We start from the raw sequence: 12,813 nt of genomic DNA, 5'->3' as shown, positions 1-12,813 counted from the left end.
CCTATTAAGGAGGCCAATTCCTTCGGGGGTCTTGGCGTTGCCCACCTCGCGAGGCTTGGTCCCTCGCGAGGGTCTTGCGGTGTTGGTGTTGAAGCTGGGCCGTACCAGGCCGTTGATGAAGCCACGTGATGGGCCGCAGGCAGGCAGGGCTGGATACCCCCGAATCCAGGACGCCGACAGATGCAGTGTCGCCATCTGCCCGAGCGATGTCCCCACGAGAAAAAGAAATCCTAACCTAAATTATTAGCCAGAGCCGAGGCATCGAGGTCCCATCTCTGCCACTGGCCACCTGACCGGCAGACAGAGGTGAGGCAAATCCACGGGCTAGTCGACCTGGAGGCTTCAAGTGCCCTATGTGCCACGGCCACGTAGGGGGAAAAGTCACACGAAGTCTCCCTTTGCATCCTTCTCGACCTTACATTGCATGAAACACTTACTATACGATTCAGTGATTCAGTCTCGTGTCATAAGTTTCTCTTTGACAAATAAGATGATGCACTGTTGTGAAAAAGGCATATAATCTTCTTGGTTAACACCACAAGTTGTGTGAACCAACATCTGATTTGATGGTTAGGAGGACAGTGGTATTCTCTATTCACCAGAGTTTAAGTCTCAGACTTGACATTGGTGTTCGCATTTTTCTGATTTATTTGAGGCCTTCCGGCGATATACGCTCAGTGGGAGGAGACGTTTCCATCATCTTAAGATGATGTGCCGTTTCAGTCTCTCGAAAATGCTTATAGGGTGTGCATGGGTGCCTTCATAGGGGCGAGTGTATGTGAGTTACTTTGATTGTACCATGTTAAAGAAAACACCACAAGTTTTTTTTTTTTTTTTTGCGAAAAAAAAGCCACAAGTTGGTGGGCTAAACAGCCGAGTTCGAGGCCACCACCTATTAAATTTGAATTCCCAACAAAAAACCTATTTAATTTGAACATGGCTTCTCCTATCCTCAACTCAATTTAAGATGATGCACTGTTCTGCATTTAAGAGTACATATCCATCAGACTACCACCAATGGCTGCACCTTTTCGTAAGCTAGTTGCAGAGAAAAGCGGTTCAAGTTGCACTTCCTTTTTAACTTTAGCAGTTAAACGGTTCACACTTTGAGCAGAAAACTACCAATCATCACCGGTCATTCTCTCGATCTGCCTATAAATAGGAAATGTGATCATCACGCGGCATCATATTCCCAGCGGCAGAACTTGGGACTACTTGAGGTGCAGAAACGACATGGCGACTATCCAAAGCAAATCGACACCACCACAATCTGTTACTGCAAGCAGGCTTCCTCCCAAGGTAATTGCACATCAAATTCTCTACCCAAACAAAGCATATTAGTTAAGCAACTATATGTCGACTCATCTCTCATAGTCTCATCTGTGTTTCAGAAGGAGGAGCAAGAACTCCGGCGAGCCTACTCGGAAATGGCGAGCAACATGGAGAAGCTCGTCATCGTAAGCAGCAGTAGCAGCAACCCATGCCCTGACGACGGCGCCGACGTCTCGGAGGTAGAGACGGTGCGGTGCGCGTGCTGTGCCGTGGCCGAGGAATGCACGGCGGCGTACGTCGGCGGAGTCCGCGCGGCCTTCTGCGGCGACTGGCTGTGCGGGCTATGCGGGGAGGCCGTGAAGGAGCGGATGGTGCGGGACCCGTCCGGCAGCGTGGAGGCGGCGCTGGTGTCCCACGAGGCGGAGTGCCGGGACTTCAACGTCACGAGGTTGAACCCGACGCTGTCGCTCGCCGGATCCATGCGGGGCATCGCACGCAAGAGCTTCGACCGGAGAAAGACGACCACGTCGACGTCGTGCCAGGACCGCCACCTGCGCACGGCGGCGTCCAGGGCGGTGGCGCTCGCGAGGTCGGTCAGCTGCGACCCGCGGTTCCTGGCGGACGTGATTAACGGGCCGTCCGGAGAGCAGTCCCGATGAGGCCACGGCCCACAGCCTCACATGGCCAGCCGGGTTTAATGATTTCTACTCGTATTTACTAAAAAAAGACATCCATCTAGGAGTATCGTGTTAAAAAAAATTAGCAGGAGTGTCGAGTAAGTAATAAGCTTACTAAAAAAGGACATCGACTATGTACTCTGTGGCATCGATGTGAACGTAGCCTACGCCATACACTTTCTGTAGACAGTTTCATAGACTTTCATGCATACAAATATATTGTGTGTATGCACGTGATGTATTCCTTTGATGCACGTGGGCAATATAGAACGTTATGTGTGTAATTATTCTAAGAAAATAAATGCTACAACATGTTTCTGAACTTGGTCGTGAAATTATTTGTTATTTTTCTCCAATTAATGGACATTCATAAACTGATCTCTGGGGAACAAGGCAATAAACATTACTCCCTCCGGTCCTTTTTACTCCACATATAAGATTTGTCTGAAGTCAAATTTTATAAAGTTTAACCACATTTATAAGAAAATGTATCAACATCTACAATATTAAAGCTATACAATATAAAAATTAAATTCATGACACAACTAATGTTATTGATTTCATATTATGAATGTTACTTTTTTTCTATAAAATTGGTCAAACTTTACGAAGTTTGACTTTAGACAAATTTTATACGCCAAATAAAAAGTAGAGAAGGGAGTATTATAGTATCACTAATGTTGAATAAACCATCACATACAACACATCTTTGGTGCTTCTAAAGAGCCCCCGAGATACAAAACCGCCTTAAATTGTTAATAGAGAACCGCATGCATGGGTCTCTGTGGATCAATTGTGTTTAATGTGAAAATATTTGTGGTGCTTTTTATTTATTGGCAGACTTTTTATGTGAACCATCTAAGATAGATAACTCTCAGTGGCAAGCTACAAATTGTAGTGTTTTTAGTCTATCCTACAAATTATAGGTGTTTTAGGCCGCTAGTGATACCAACACATCTTAGGCGAGTTCTTTTTTCAGCCCGCCACAAATATATCTAGCGGGCCATGTCCAAAAGCCCAAAGCAATCCCATCTCTAATTATATACCCATCTCTCATATCTTCGAAATTTGTAGCTTTGTCTTCGAAGGTCGAGCATCAAATCATGAAGCTCATAACCTTGCCAAATTTTCACACACGTGATCGGGTCGCCATCTGTGGCTTATTTCACCTCATGACCCTATTTGTATACCTCTAAATATTCCTCTAGGTCAATACAGATTCAACAAACTCCTAAAAAATATACATCTATCATCCCTAAAATAATATATCCATCTCTCTCTCTCCAGGGACTCCCCTAAAAAACTCTCTCCGGGGACTGCTATGTATGGCTTCAAGCGACACGTGCGCCTCGCGTCGCTCACGTCCCCGTGTTGATCGCTCAGGTCGCTGCGGTAGGGTGGGCCGACCCATTAGCTTTGATAGCTCTCTAGCGTAGTGCAACATGGATATGTTTTTTGTTCTCACTGCATAAATAAACCTAAAAAAAAATCATGAATACAAAAACATGCATGAATTTCATAAAATTGTTTTGCAAATGCCAATTTTTTTCATGAAATAAAGAATGCTTCATGAATTATAAAAAATGTTCACAAACTCCAAAAATGTTCACAATCATTTTCATGAATTTTAAAAATGTTCAAGAAGTCGCACAGTATTCGTGAATTTCAAAAATCCCCATGATTTCAAAAGATGTTTGTGAATTTAGAAAAAAAATTCACAAATTCAAAAAAATAATGTATTAAAACGTTCATGAATAGTAACATTTTATGCGAATTTAAAAATATTCGTGAATTCATTAAAAAATTGTTCATTAATTCAAGAACAAAAAACTTTTGGAATCCCAAACAATTATTTGAATTCCATATTTTTTTTTGAAAAAATGCGAGAAAGTTAAAGTTTATGAGCAGTTTTTTGAAATTTTAAAATCTAAAACATTTTAAAAAATTGCAAACAATTTTGAAATTTCAAGCATTTTTTGAAAAATGACGAAAAAAATCGATAACATTATTTTTTAGAAATTTGTTATTGTTTGACGATTTTGAACATTATTTGAAATTGATAAAAATAGAAAAACAAAACCAAACATAGAAAAAGAAAAGAAAAAAGAGAAAAACAAACCAAAAAGAAAACCAGGAAAACCAGAACTAGGAAAAATAAAATGGTTCAGGAATCTTCTTTTAGAAGGTTCCTAAAGACGGTGCGTTAGGTTTGCTTTGATTTTCTTCAAAAAAATGCTGAATGGGCCGGCCCAGAAGATTGCCGTAGTTCGTGATCTCCATCTTAAAGCTCGTAGTGAGCGATATATATCACTGAGGTCATCGCCATCTTGTCTTCTATCCTCTAGGGGGCAACTTGGATTGTGCCAATGTTGGGCATGCCAAATAATTGGCGAACGATTTCGCCACTCACACTTCTTCAAACAATTGGCACAAAATTGAACTATAGGCTATGGAGGCTTGGGTAGACCAAAATAATCAGTGTCCATCCAAATGAGCACCCAAGGTTGGGTCGACACCAACATTTTGGCTTAACATCTCAAGGCATCAATCCGGACAACCCCTAGGTAACGATCTTGACCCGGTCGCCTCCCTCTATGCACAACCCGGTTGCCACCGCCAGTCGCCACCTCGGTTTGGCCTTGGTCTTAGGCACGGTGACATCACAGTTGTTAGTGCCTCCCTTCATGGTTTACAGCTCGAGTATCCACAACCCTCTTGTGCCTCTCTATACGACTTTGCTTCCCTTGTGTTGTTGACATGGCAAGACACTTTATTAACGACTATGTTAATATGTGGTTTACACCCTTGGTATCCCTTCTTCGAGACATCCATCAAACCAAGTTTTTCTTTGTCGACATCTTCATTGGTCCCTTGCCTTTGGCAGCCGATATAACATTTTGAGGTAGAGGGAACCCCGTAAAACTATTTAGTGTGCACTTTAGGCACCTTCTACGTTAGGTTTGTGTGTCTTTGATGGCGGTGAGGCCAATAAAGTGAAGGCTATGTTGTATGAGGTATAGGTTTACTGGCGCCATTCTTGCCATGTGGTCGTTGTAGCTTACTATGAAGCCACTAGTGTTTTTGATTTCTTTTATGTTTTCCCTATTTTGTCTTTCATCTGTCTGTATTATTTTGTAGCAGCCTAGAAGAGATGAAGTGGTTCAAAAACTTGCCTCGCGCAGGTGTGTGAATTTAATGATGCTATGCTCTCACATTTTGAGGTCGACAGTTTTATGCAACCCATTATTCCCTTTGAGGTTATTACACCTTCACAATAAGAGTTATAAATATCCACTTAGCAGAAATGAATGTTGGAAACACTCTCTTTAGCAACTTGTGGAAGGCCATGGGGCGACCACGAATATGGGCCGGTTCTAGCAATAAGAGGTATAAAGATCCACCCAACCGCCACTTCCTTGAGTGGGTGTAGGGGGCACTACATGAGGCTCTAGAGAGCCGTTCTGGCCATGTATGGGGCATTTCTGGGCTGTCATGGAGAGCTCAGACGATGATTAAAGTGATGGTTTGTGTTACCTCTCAACTAGGAAGGTCACTACATCACAACATTGCATTCCCTATGGATGCGTGTTGGGAAAAGTCAGTATTGCTGACCTACAATGACTCAAGAAAAATTCTAATAGACAGTTGGTTGGGAAAGCATGTGAATAGTGATTGATAGTCGGTCGGGAATAGTAGGTAATTCGTTGTCCAATCATCGGTCGGGAAAGCTCATACGCCCAACAGCTAGTCAGTCGGTAAATAATGCCGACCCACAATTCGTGGCAAATGGGCCGACACGAGATAAAGAAAATTTGTGCGCCAATATTTCGGCTCAAGCCCGTGAACCCCCGAACAGATAAGGTCTACCACGCACACATCAAAATCCCTAATTCCCTTTCCCCAATTCTCCACACATGCCGCCGCCGGGCTCTCTACCGTGCCCGACGCTCCACCATGCCGTTGGCCTCTCCCTCACGCCCCTGCGACTCTACTCCACATTGTCGTCCTCTCCATCGCGCCCCATGCCTCTCCACCCCGCCGGCCGCATCTCCACCACTTCATAGGAGCGTTGCCCTGTTGATACGTCTCCAACGTATCTATAATTTATGAAGTATTCATGCCATGTTTATAACAATTTTACATGGTTTTGGTATAATTTTCTTAGAACTAACCCAGACTGACGATGTTTTCAGCAAAACTACCGAGGTGTCGTTTTTGTGCGGAAATAAAAGTTCTCGGAATGGGCTGAAATCTACTATGATTTTTATGGACCAAAAAAGACCCTCGAATCACCGGAGCTGGGCCAGGAAGTGGACGAGGGAGCCACAAGCCTGGGGGGGGGGGCACGCCCTCTGAACTTGTGGGCCCCTCAGGCACCCCCTTGACGTGAGATCGATACCAAAAATTCCTATAAATACCAAAACCCCCGAAAAGAACCCTAGATGAGAAGTTCCGCCATCGTAAGCCTCTGTAGCCATGAAAAAACAATCGGGACCCCGTTTCGGCACCCTACCGAAGGGGAAATCATCACCGGAGGCCATCTTCATCACCCCGGTGGTCTCCATGACGAGGAGGGAGTAGTTCACCCTCGGGGTTGAGGGTATGTACTAGTAGCTGTGCGTTTGATCTCTCTCTCTCTCTCTTTCTCTCTCTCTCTTTCTCTCTCTCTCTCTCTCTTGTTCTTGATTTTGCACGATCTTGATGTATCGTGAGCTTTGTTAATATAGCTGGATAATATGGTGTTTTTCCTCTCTCTATCTTGTTGTGATGAATTGAGTTTCTACCTTTGAGGTTTCACTATTATCGGATTGAATACTTTTACGGAGTCGAGAACACTTGATGTATGTCTTGCGTGGGATACCCGTGGTGACAATGGGGTGTTCTATTGATTCACTTGATGTATGTTTTGGCACTCAACTCGCGGATTCCCGAGGTGACATTGGGGTAATCTATGCATAGGGTTTGATACACGTTTTCGTCCTTATTTCTTCGGTAGAAATCTTGGGACACTCTTTAAGGTTCTTTGTGTTGGATTAAATATTATGAATCTGAAGTTGTTTGATGCATATCGTATAATTAACCCACAGATACTTGTGGTGACATTGAAGTATCTAGGTGACATTAGGGTTGATTGATGTGTATCATATGGTGTTATTTTAGTACGAACTCTAGGGTTGTTTGTGACACTTATAGGAATAGCTCAAAAGATTGATTAGAAAGAATAACTTTGAGGTGGCTTCGTACCCTACAAAAATTTCATCTTATGTTCTCCGCGATAGGAACTTTGGAGTGACTCTTTGTCGCATGTTGAGGGATTGCCATAAGTTATCATTGTTGAGAGACTTTGCACTAGTGAAAGTATGATCCCTAGGCCTTGTTTTCAAGTATTGCAATACTGTTTTTGCTCACTTTTGTTACTAGTTACCTTATTATTTTTATATTTTTAGATTACAAAAACCTAGATCTACTATCCATACTACACTTCTATCACCATCTCTTTGCCAAACAAGTGCACCTATACAATTTTCCATTGTATTCGGTGTGTTGGGGACATAAGAGATTTCTTGTATTTGGTTGCTGGGTTGTTTAAGAGAGACCATCTTCATCCTATGCCTCCCACGGATTTATAAACCTTAGGTCATCCACTTGAGGGAAAATTGCTACTGTAACATCCCAAATTTCCAATTTGGAATGTTATACTTAGATCATTCATGCATATCATATTTTATTGCAATCTGTTTCGCGATCCTCAAAATTCTAAGCAACTCAAGGACCCACGGAGAGAGTTGGGGATTTCATCGCTTTCATATTTGAATTTTTTTCGGATATCGAAACAAGGATCATTTTGGTTTTAATTATTTTTCTCTTCAAAAATATTTCATATCAAAAAAAATATGAGGGGAGATAATATGACTTCTCCAAAATAAATGAAATATTCGAGGAAAAATATTAAAATTAAATAAAAAAATTTATTGGGATTTTATTGCAATTTTATTCGAATTAGAAAAAAATTGCATGTTTTCAAAATTGCATGTTTAGGCCAAGAAAATGTTTATCTTGTTCTAAATATTTTATTTAGATGGTGAAAGTTTGTTTTGGTATTTTTAGATTTTTATTTTATTTTCTAGGATTTATTTTGTTTCGGCGAAATCTTTTAAAAAAACGCTTCACGTACCGAACTGGGCCGAAGCCTAGCCAGCCGGCCTCGCCACCGCCTCCCGGCACCGCACGCCATGACCAAGCCGGACTCCGCCGGAGTCTGGGACGCCGCCGCCGCCTCAGTGCCCCCCTGCCCAAGTCGAGCACCCCTTTCCCCTTTATATGCCACCCCCGCCGCCGCCTCGACCCCACCACGCCTCGCCGCCTGAAGCCGCAACAGCAGCAGCAAACCGCCGCCGCCGCACGCCGCCTGCACCGCTGCCGCCGCCCCGCAGCGCCTCACCTCGCCGGAGCCGCTGTCGATCCGATCCGGATCCACCGGTTTTTTTCCGGTTTAGGTAAAAACCGATCGGTTTTTATTTAAAACTCTAGTTTCGTTTTTTTAGATTAGATCAGTTTTATTTTTCTGGTTTAGTTTAATAGCGGACGTTCGTCCGTACGTTCATTTTAACAAACGGTGTTCACCCGTTACCCGCCGAAAGCAAACGTTCGTTCGTTAGTCTGTTCGTCAATTTTTCTTTTTCCAGGGTTATCCGCGATTATTTTCGATCGCGATTTCTGCCCTAATTTTCCTTTCAGTTTATCTTTTCGCTCGTTTATCGGAATCAGGCGATTCAAGCGCCCAGATCTTCGCCTCGAAGCGCTCTTTCTGTTTAACCAACTTAAACAAGATTTTGGTACTGTAAAATTTGACTTTAGTCCAGATTAGTAATCAGATCTTGTTTCTTTCCCAGTTTGAGTTTCATTGCTTCCTATGATTTGATTCTTTTTGCAAACCGGAGTTCTTAAGTTGAACTTTCTGGTTATACCTCTTATTTGAGTTTTACCCGTGCTTCTAGTTGAGTGCTTATTTGTATGCTTGTTTGTTTGCGATAGAGTACCCGGAGTGCGAAGCATGCTACTACGAGTCTCTAGGTTTCACGGATCATCAGCAAGGCAAGTAACACTTTGATCATACCTCTTTACTACCCAGTTTAACTGCATTAGATCAACCCTCAAACAATTGCATGGTTAGGAATCTGTTAACATGTGGGTTTCGGGAAGTAGATGATGAGGTAGAACCTATTGCCCTGTTTATTATCAAACCTTTGGGAGTTACTTCTATGTTGCTTATATTACTATGCTATGCTCGTAGACGTGGTTTGGTTTGAGTGATTCATGACAGATGTGAGTATTGTTAATTAATGGTTAACTTAAGGTGGCTACTTTAATACACATCTGGGTGGATTGCTTGACGCACCCTGGAGTACCCAGTGGTTATTAGGGCACCTGGAGAATCCAGTGTTGTCCTAGGATATCCCGGAGTACCCGTGTGATCATCCTACGGTCTTCCACCCAGGCTCAAAGGGATCATAAGATTATTCATGCTAGAAACTTCCATGTGCAGCCACAAGCTATTATGAGCTCTAGCATAGTTGAGTATGTTGCATGACCTCTTTCAGTGGTGGGCTAGCAGATGTAGGGGAAAGTAGGTATAACTGTCCATCCAGAGTAAAGAGTTATTGTTTCAGAAAGACTATGTCTCGAATCTCCGACCATGGATGTATTCGAGTCTTGTGGGGAAAAGCGCGCAAACCTCTACAGAGTGTATAAACTAATCATGGTTAGCCGTGTCCCCGGTTATGGACGTTTTGAGTATCTAGTTCTTGGATTATCATGTTGATCTCATCACTCTAAATTTAATTTGATTGGGTTAATGATGATGCTTAATTGGGATTGAGTTGTAGGAACCTTCTCAATGTTTAACAACCACCATGATAGTGAAATAAAATTTATTCCTTTGTTGTAGGGAAAAATTGGCTTTATGCAAAACTGTAACCATAGAGCTTTCCACCAGCCATATATGCATGTAGTGATAGAAATTCATTCTGTTCATTACTCTATGTGTTACATTGCTAGCATATTCCATGTGTTGACCCATTTCAGGCAGCAACATTTCATGTTGCAGACTTTTCAGATGACGAGTAAGGTGCCATAGGTCGTTGTCTTTTACTCAGCTATGCCGATGGAGTTGATGGACTCACTTTATCTTCCAAGCCTTCCGCTGTTATCATTTTTAGATGGCCTTAAGCCATATTATTGTAATAAGTTCTCTTTTGAGACATTCGATGTAATAAGTGTGTGATTGCTACTCTATTATAAATCCTTAAGTACTGTGCGTATCAGCATTACCGATCCAGGGATGACACTGATGCACAAAGATTGGCCTGTTTAAGGTCTGGTCGCTACAAGATGGTATCAGAGCACACACTGACTATAGGAAACGACCACTAAGCTAAAGCTCTAGATCACTAATCTCTTCTCATTTCTAACTTCTCTCCCGTTTCTACTCTATAGGATGGCGGATGCAAGGAACGAGTTCACCCAACCGGATGAAGATACACCTTTTGGACAACACTTGAAGGAAGTTACTAGGTACCTGAACATCGGAATACCAAGCTTCACTGGGACCTACATCGCCACTTTACTAGAAGAGAAGCGTTGGATGATTCGAGTTCAAGTTCCAGGAAGGACATTCATGCCAGTCACTGAGCCCATAGAGTTTTCCTTTGATGCACCAACCTGGAGTCTAGGAAAGAGCATGGCAGCCCACATCACTATGGGGCACATTGGAGAAGTTTACTACAAGGATCTCAAGGATACTATCAATCAGATTTGTGGGTGCCGAGATGAGGAATGGGAGATGATCAGCACCAGGAGGGATAGATCCATTGCAACATTCATCCAGGAGTTAAACCAGCACATTCGATGCCAGGAGAACCAAATGTGCGCAGGCATGATAGATCTGAAGAAGGCAATGACCAGGATCACGGAGCTGGAGGAAGAACTCAAGTCTACACGCGATGGATATGAGGAGGAAATGACGATACTCATGGAGAAGAATGACGATTTGACAAGGAAGCTAGGAGTATTTATGGGAAACCCCGCGCCAGGAGGAGAAGACGACGATTCCACTTGTCCGGAGAACTACATCATCATTGACGACACCGACTCAGACCCTGATGATAGCGATGATGTTTATGTTGATGAAGATGGAGCGGATATCATGGAGTCTTCCACCGATCAAATTTTCTAGTCGACCACCATATCAGTAGTTGTATTCCCCCCATGTATATAGTATAGTCTAAGCACTTTTGTAACGATAGTTGGACCAATTGTATGCCCTTGGTTGAATTGATTGAAGTGATATGTTTGTGTTTGTCTCATGTGCATATGGGTAGTGTTTTCCCTCTAGATCTCATTCTATTCTGTTCTCTCATCTTTTCTAAACCCATCAGATGCCTCCGAGACGCGACAATGGATTTGCTTTCCCACCAGAGCTCACTCAGTTGATCCAGCAGCAGAATACCCTGATGCAGCTACTAGTCCAGAATCAGAACCAGGGGAACAACAACAACAACAACCCACAACCACCACCACCTGTTGATCACCTAGCCCGTTTTCTAAGGCTGAATCCGCCGGTGTTCTCCAGTAGCACTAAGCCGATAGCTGCAGATGATTGGCTCTGAAAGATTGGAAGGGAGTTGACCACTGCAGGATGCACAGATGCGGAGAGAGTATGTTTTGCCGCACATTAGCTTGATGGACCCGCAACATCATGGTGGGAGAATTTCACAGCCACTTACCCCATCGACACTATCACATGGGACCAGTTTCAGCAGGCTTTTCGCACTGCCCATGTTTCAGCAGGAGCTATGGCCATGAAGAAGCGCGAGTTTCGCAACCTGTGCGAAGGAGGACGCACAGTGGGCCAGTATGTGGATGATTTTAGTAAGTTAGCATGTTATGCCCCATATGACGTTGCTACGAATGCAGCTAAGCAGGAGAAGTTTCTGGAAGGACTGGATGATGAGCTGAGCATGCAGTTGATGGTGGCAACTTTCAACAACTACCAGGAGTTGGTAGATAGAGCTCTCATGATTGAAGGGAAGCATCAGTAGATTGACAACCGCAAGAGGAAGTATGGACAAGGAAAGTACAATTCAGGAGCTTAGCATAGGCCCCGTTTTACCCCGAACTCGGGAGGACACATTCACCATAACCATGGAGGTCACAATTCCAATGGAGGGAGCTCTCATAACCATAGTGGCCCCAAGAACGGGAATGGGAATGGAGGAAGCAACGGACAGAACCGTTCCAACCCAGCAACGCCCGCCAAGAAGGATCTAAGTCACTTTACTTGTTTCAAGTGCAGGAAGAATGGACATTACGCCACAGAGTGTTTTGAAGCTAAGAATGGAAATTACGCCACAGAGTGTTTTGAAGCTAAGAACGGAAATGACAATGGAAACTCTGGGAAGAAGCCCAACCCTTTCAACAGGGGACAAGTGAACCACGTTAACGTGGAGGAGGTTGAAGCGCAATCAGATGCACTAATAGGTAAGTTTTTGGTTGAGTCATTTACTACAATCGTTCTTTTTGATACTGGTGCATTGCTACGTCTTGAGCTTGCGTTGGTTTTCCTTGAAGAGGAAAGGGTGATGCAACAATAGTAGCGTAAGTATTTCCCACGGTTTTTGAGAACCAAGGCATCAATCCAGTAGGAGGCTCCTCAAAAGTCCCACGCACCTACACAAACCAACAAAGAACTCGCAATCAACGCAATAAAGGGGTTGTCAATCCGTTCACGACCACTTGCGAAAGTGAGATCTAATAGAGATAGTATGATAAGATAAATATATTTTTGGTATTTTATAAGATAGAT

At 43.3% G+C, this 12,813-nt stretch overlaps 1 protein-coding gene across 1 annotated transcript; it reads left to right on the top strand.

Annotated features, from left to right (window-relative positions):
• The first annotated feature begins 1,204 nt into the window (after positions 1-1,204).
• Positions 1,205-2,264, top strand: LOC119281062. Its single transcript, XM_037561703.1, has 2 exons — positions 1,205-1,299; positions 1,392-2,264. The coding sequence occupies exons 1-2, from the start codon at positions 1,234-1,236 to the stop codon at positions 1,929-1,931; spliced, it is 606 nt and encodes a 201-aa protein (XP_037417600.1). The 5' UTR covers positions 1,205-1,233; the 3' UTR covers positions 1,932-2,264.
• The last annotated feature ends 10,549 nt before the right edge of the window (positions 2,265-12,813 follow it).

Source organism: Triticum dicoccoides, chromosome 3B, assembly GCF_002162155.2.
Source record: "Triticum dicoccoides isolate Atlit2015 ecotype Zavitan chromosome 3B, WEW_v2.0, whole genome shotgun sequence".
Lineage (NCBI taxonomy): Eukaryota > Viridiplantae > Streptophyta > Magnoliopsida > Poales > Poaceae > Triticum > Triticum dicoccoides.
This window is presented reverse-complemented; position numbering and strand designations above follow the sequence as displayed.

Bases quoted from the DNA above. Each gene is read 5' to 3' on its own strand.
- LOC119281062 (XM_037561703.1), top strand. From the start codon at position 1,234: ATGGCGACTATCCAAAGCAAATCGACACCACCACAATCTGTTACTGCA. The intron at 1,300-1,391 runs GTAATTGCACAT...TCTGTGTTTCAG, and splicing joins CAAGCAGGCTTCCTCCCAAG to AAGGAGGAGCAAGAACTCCG.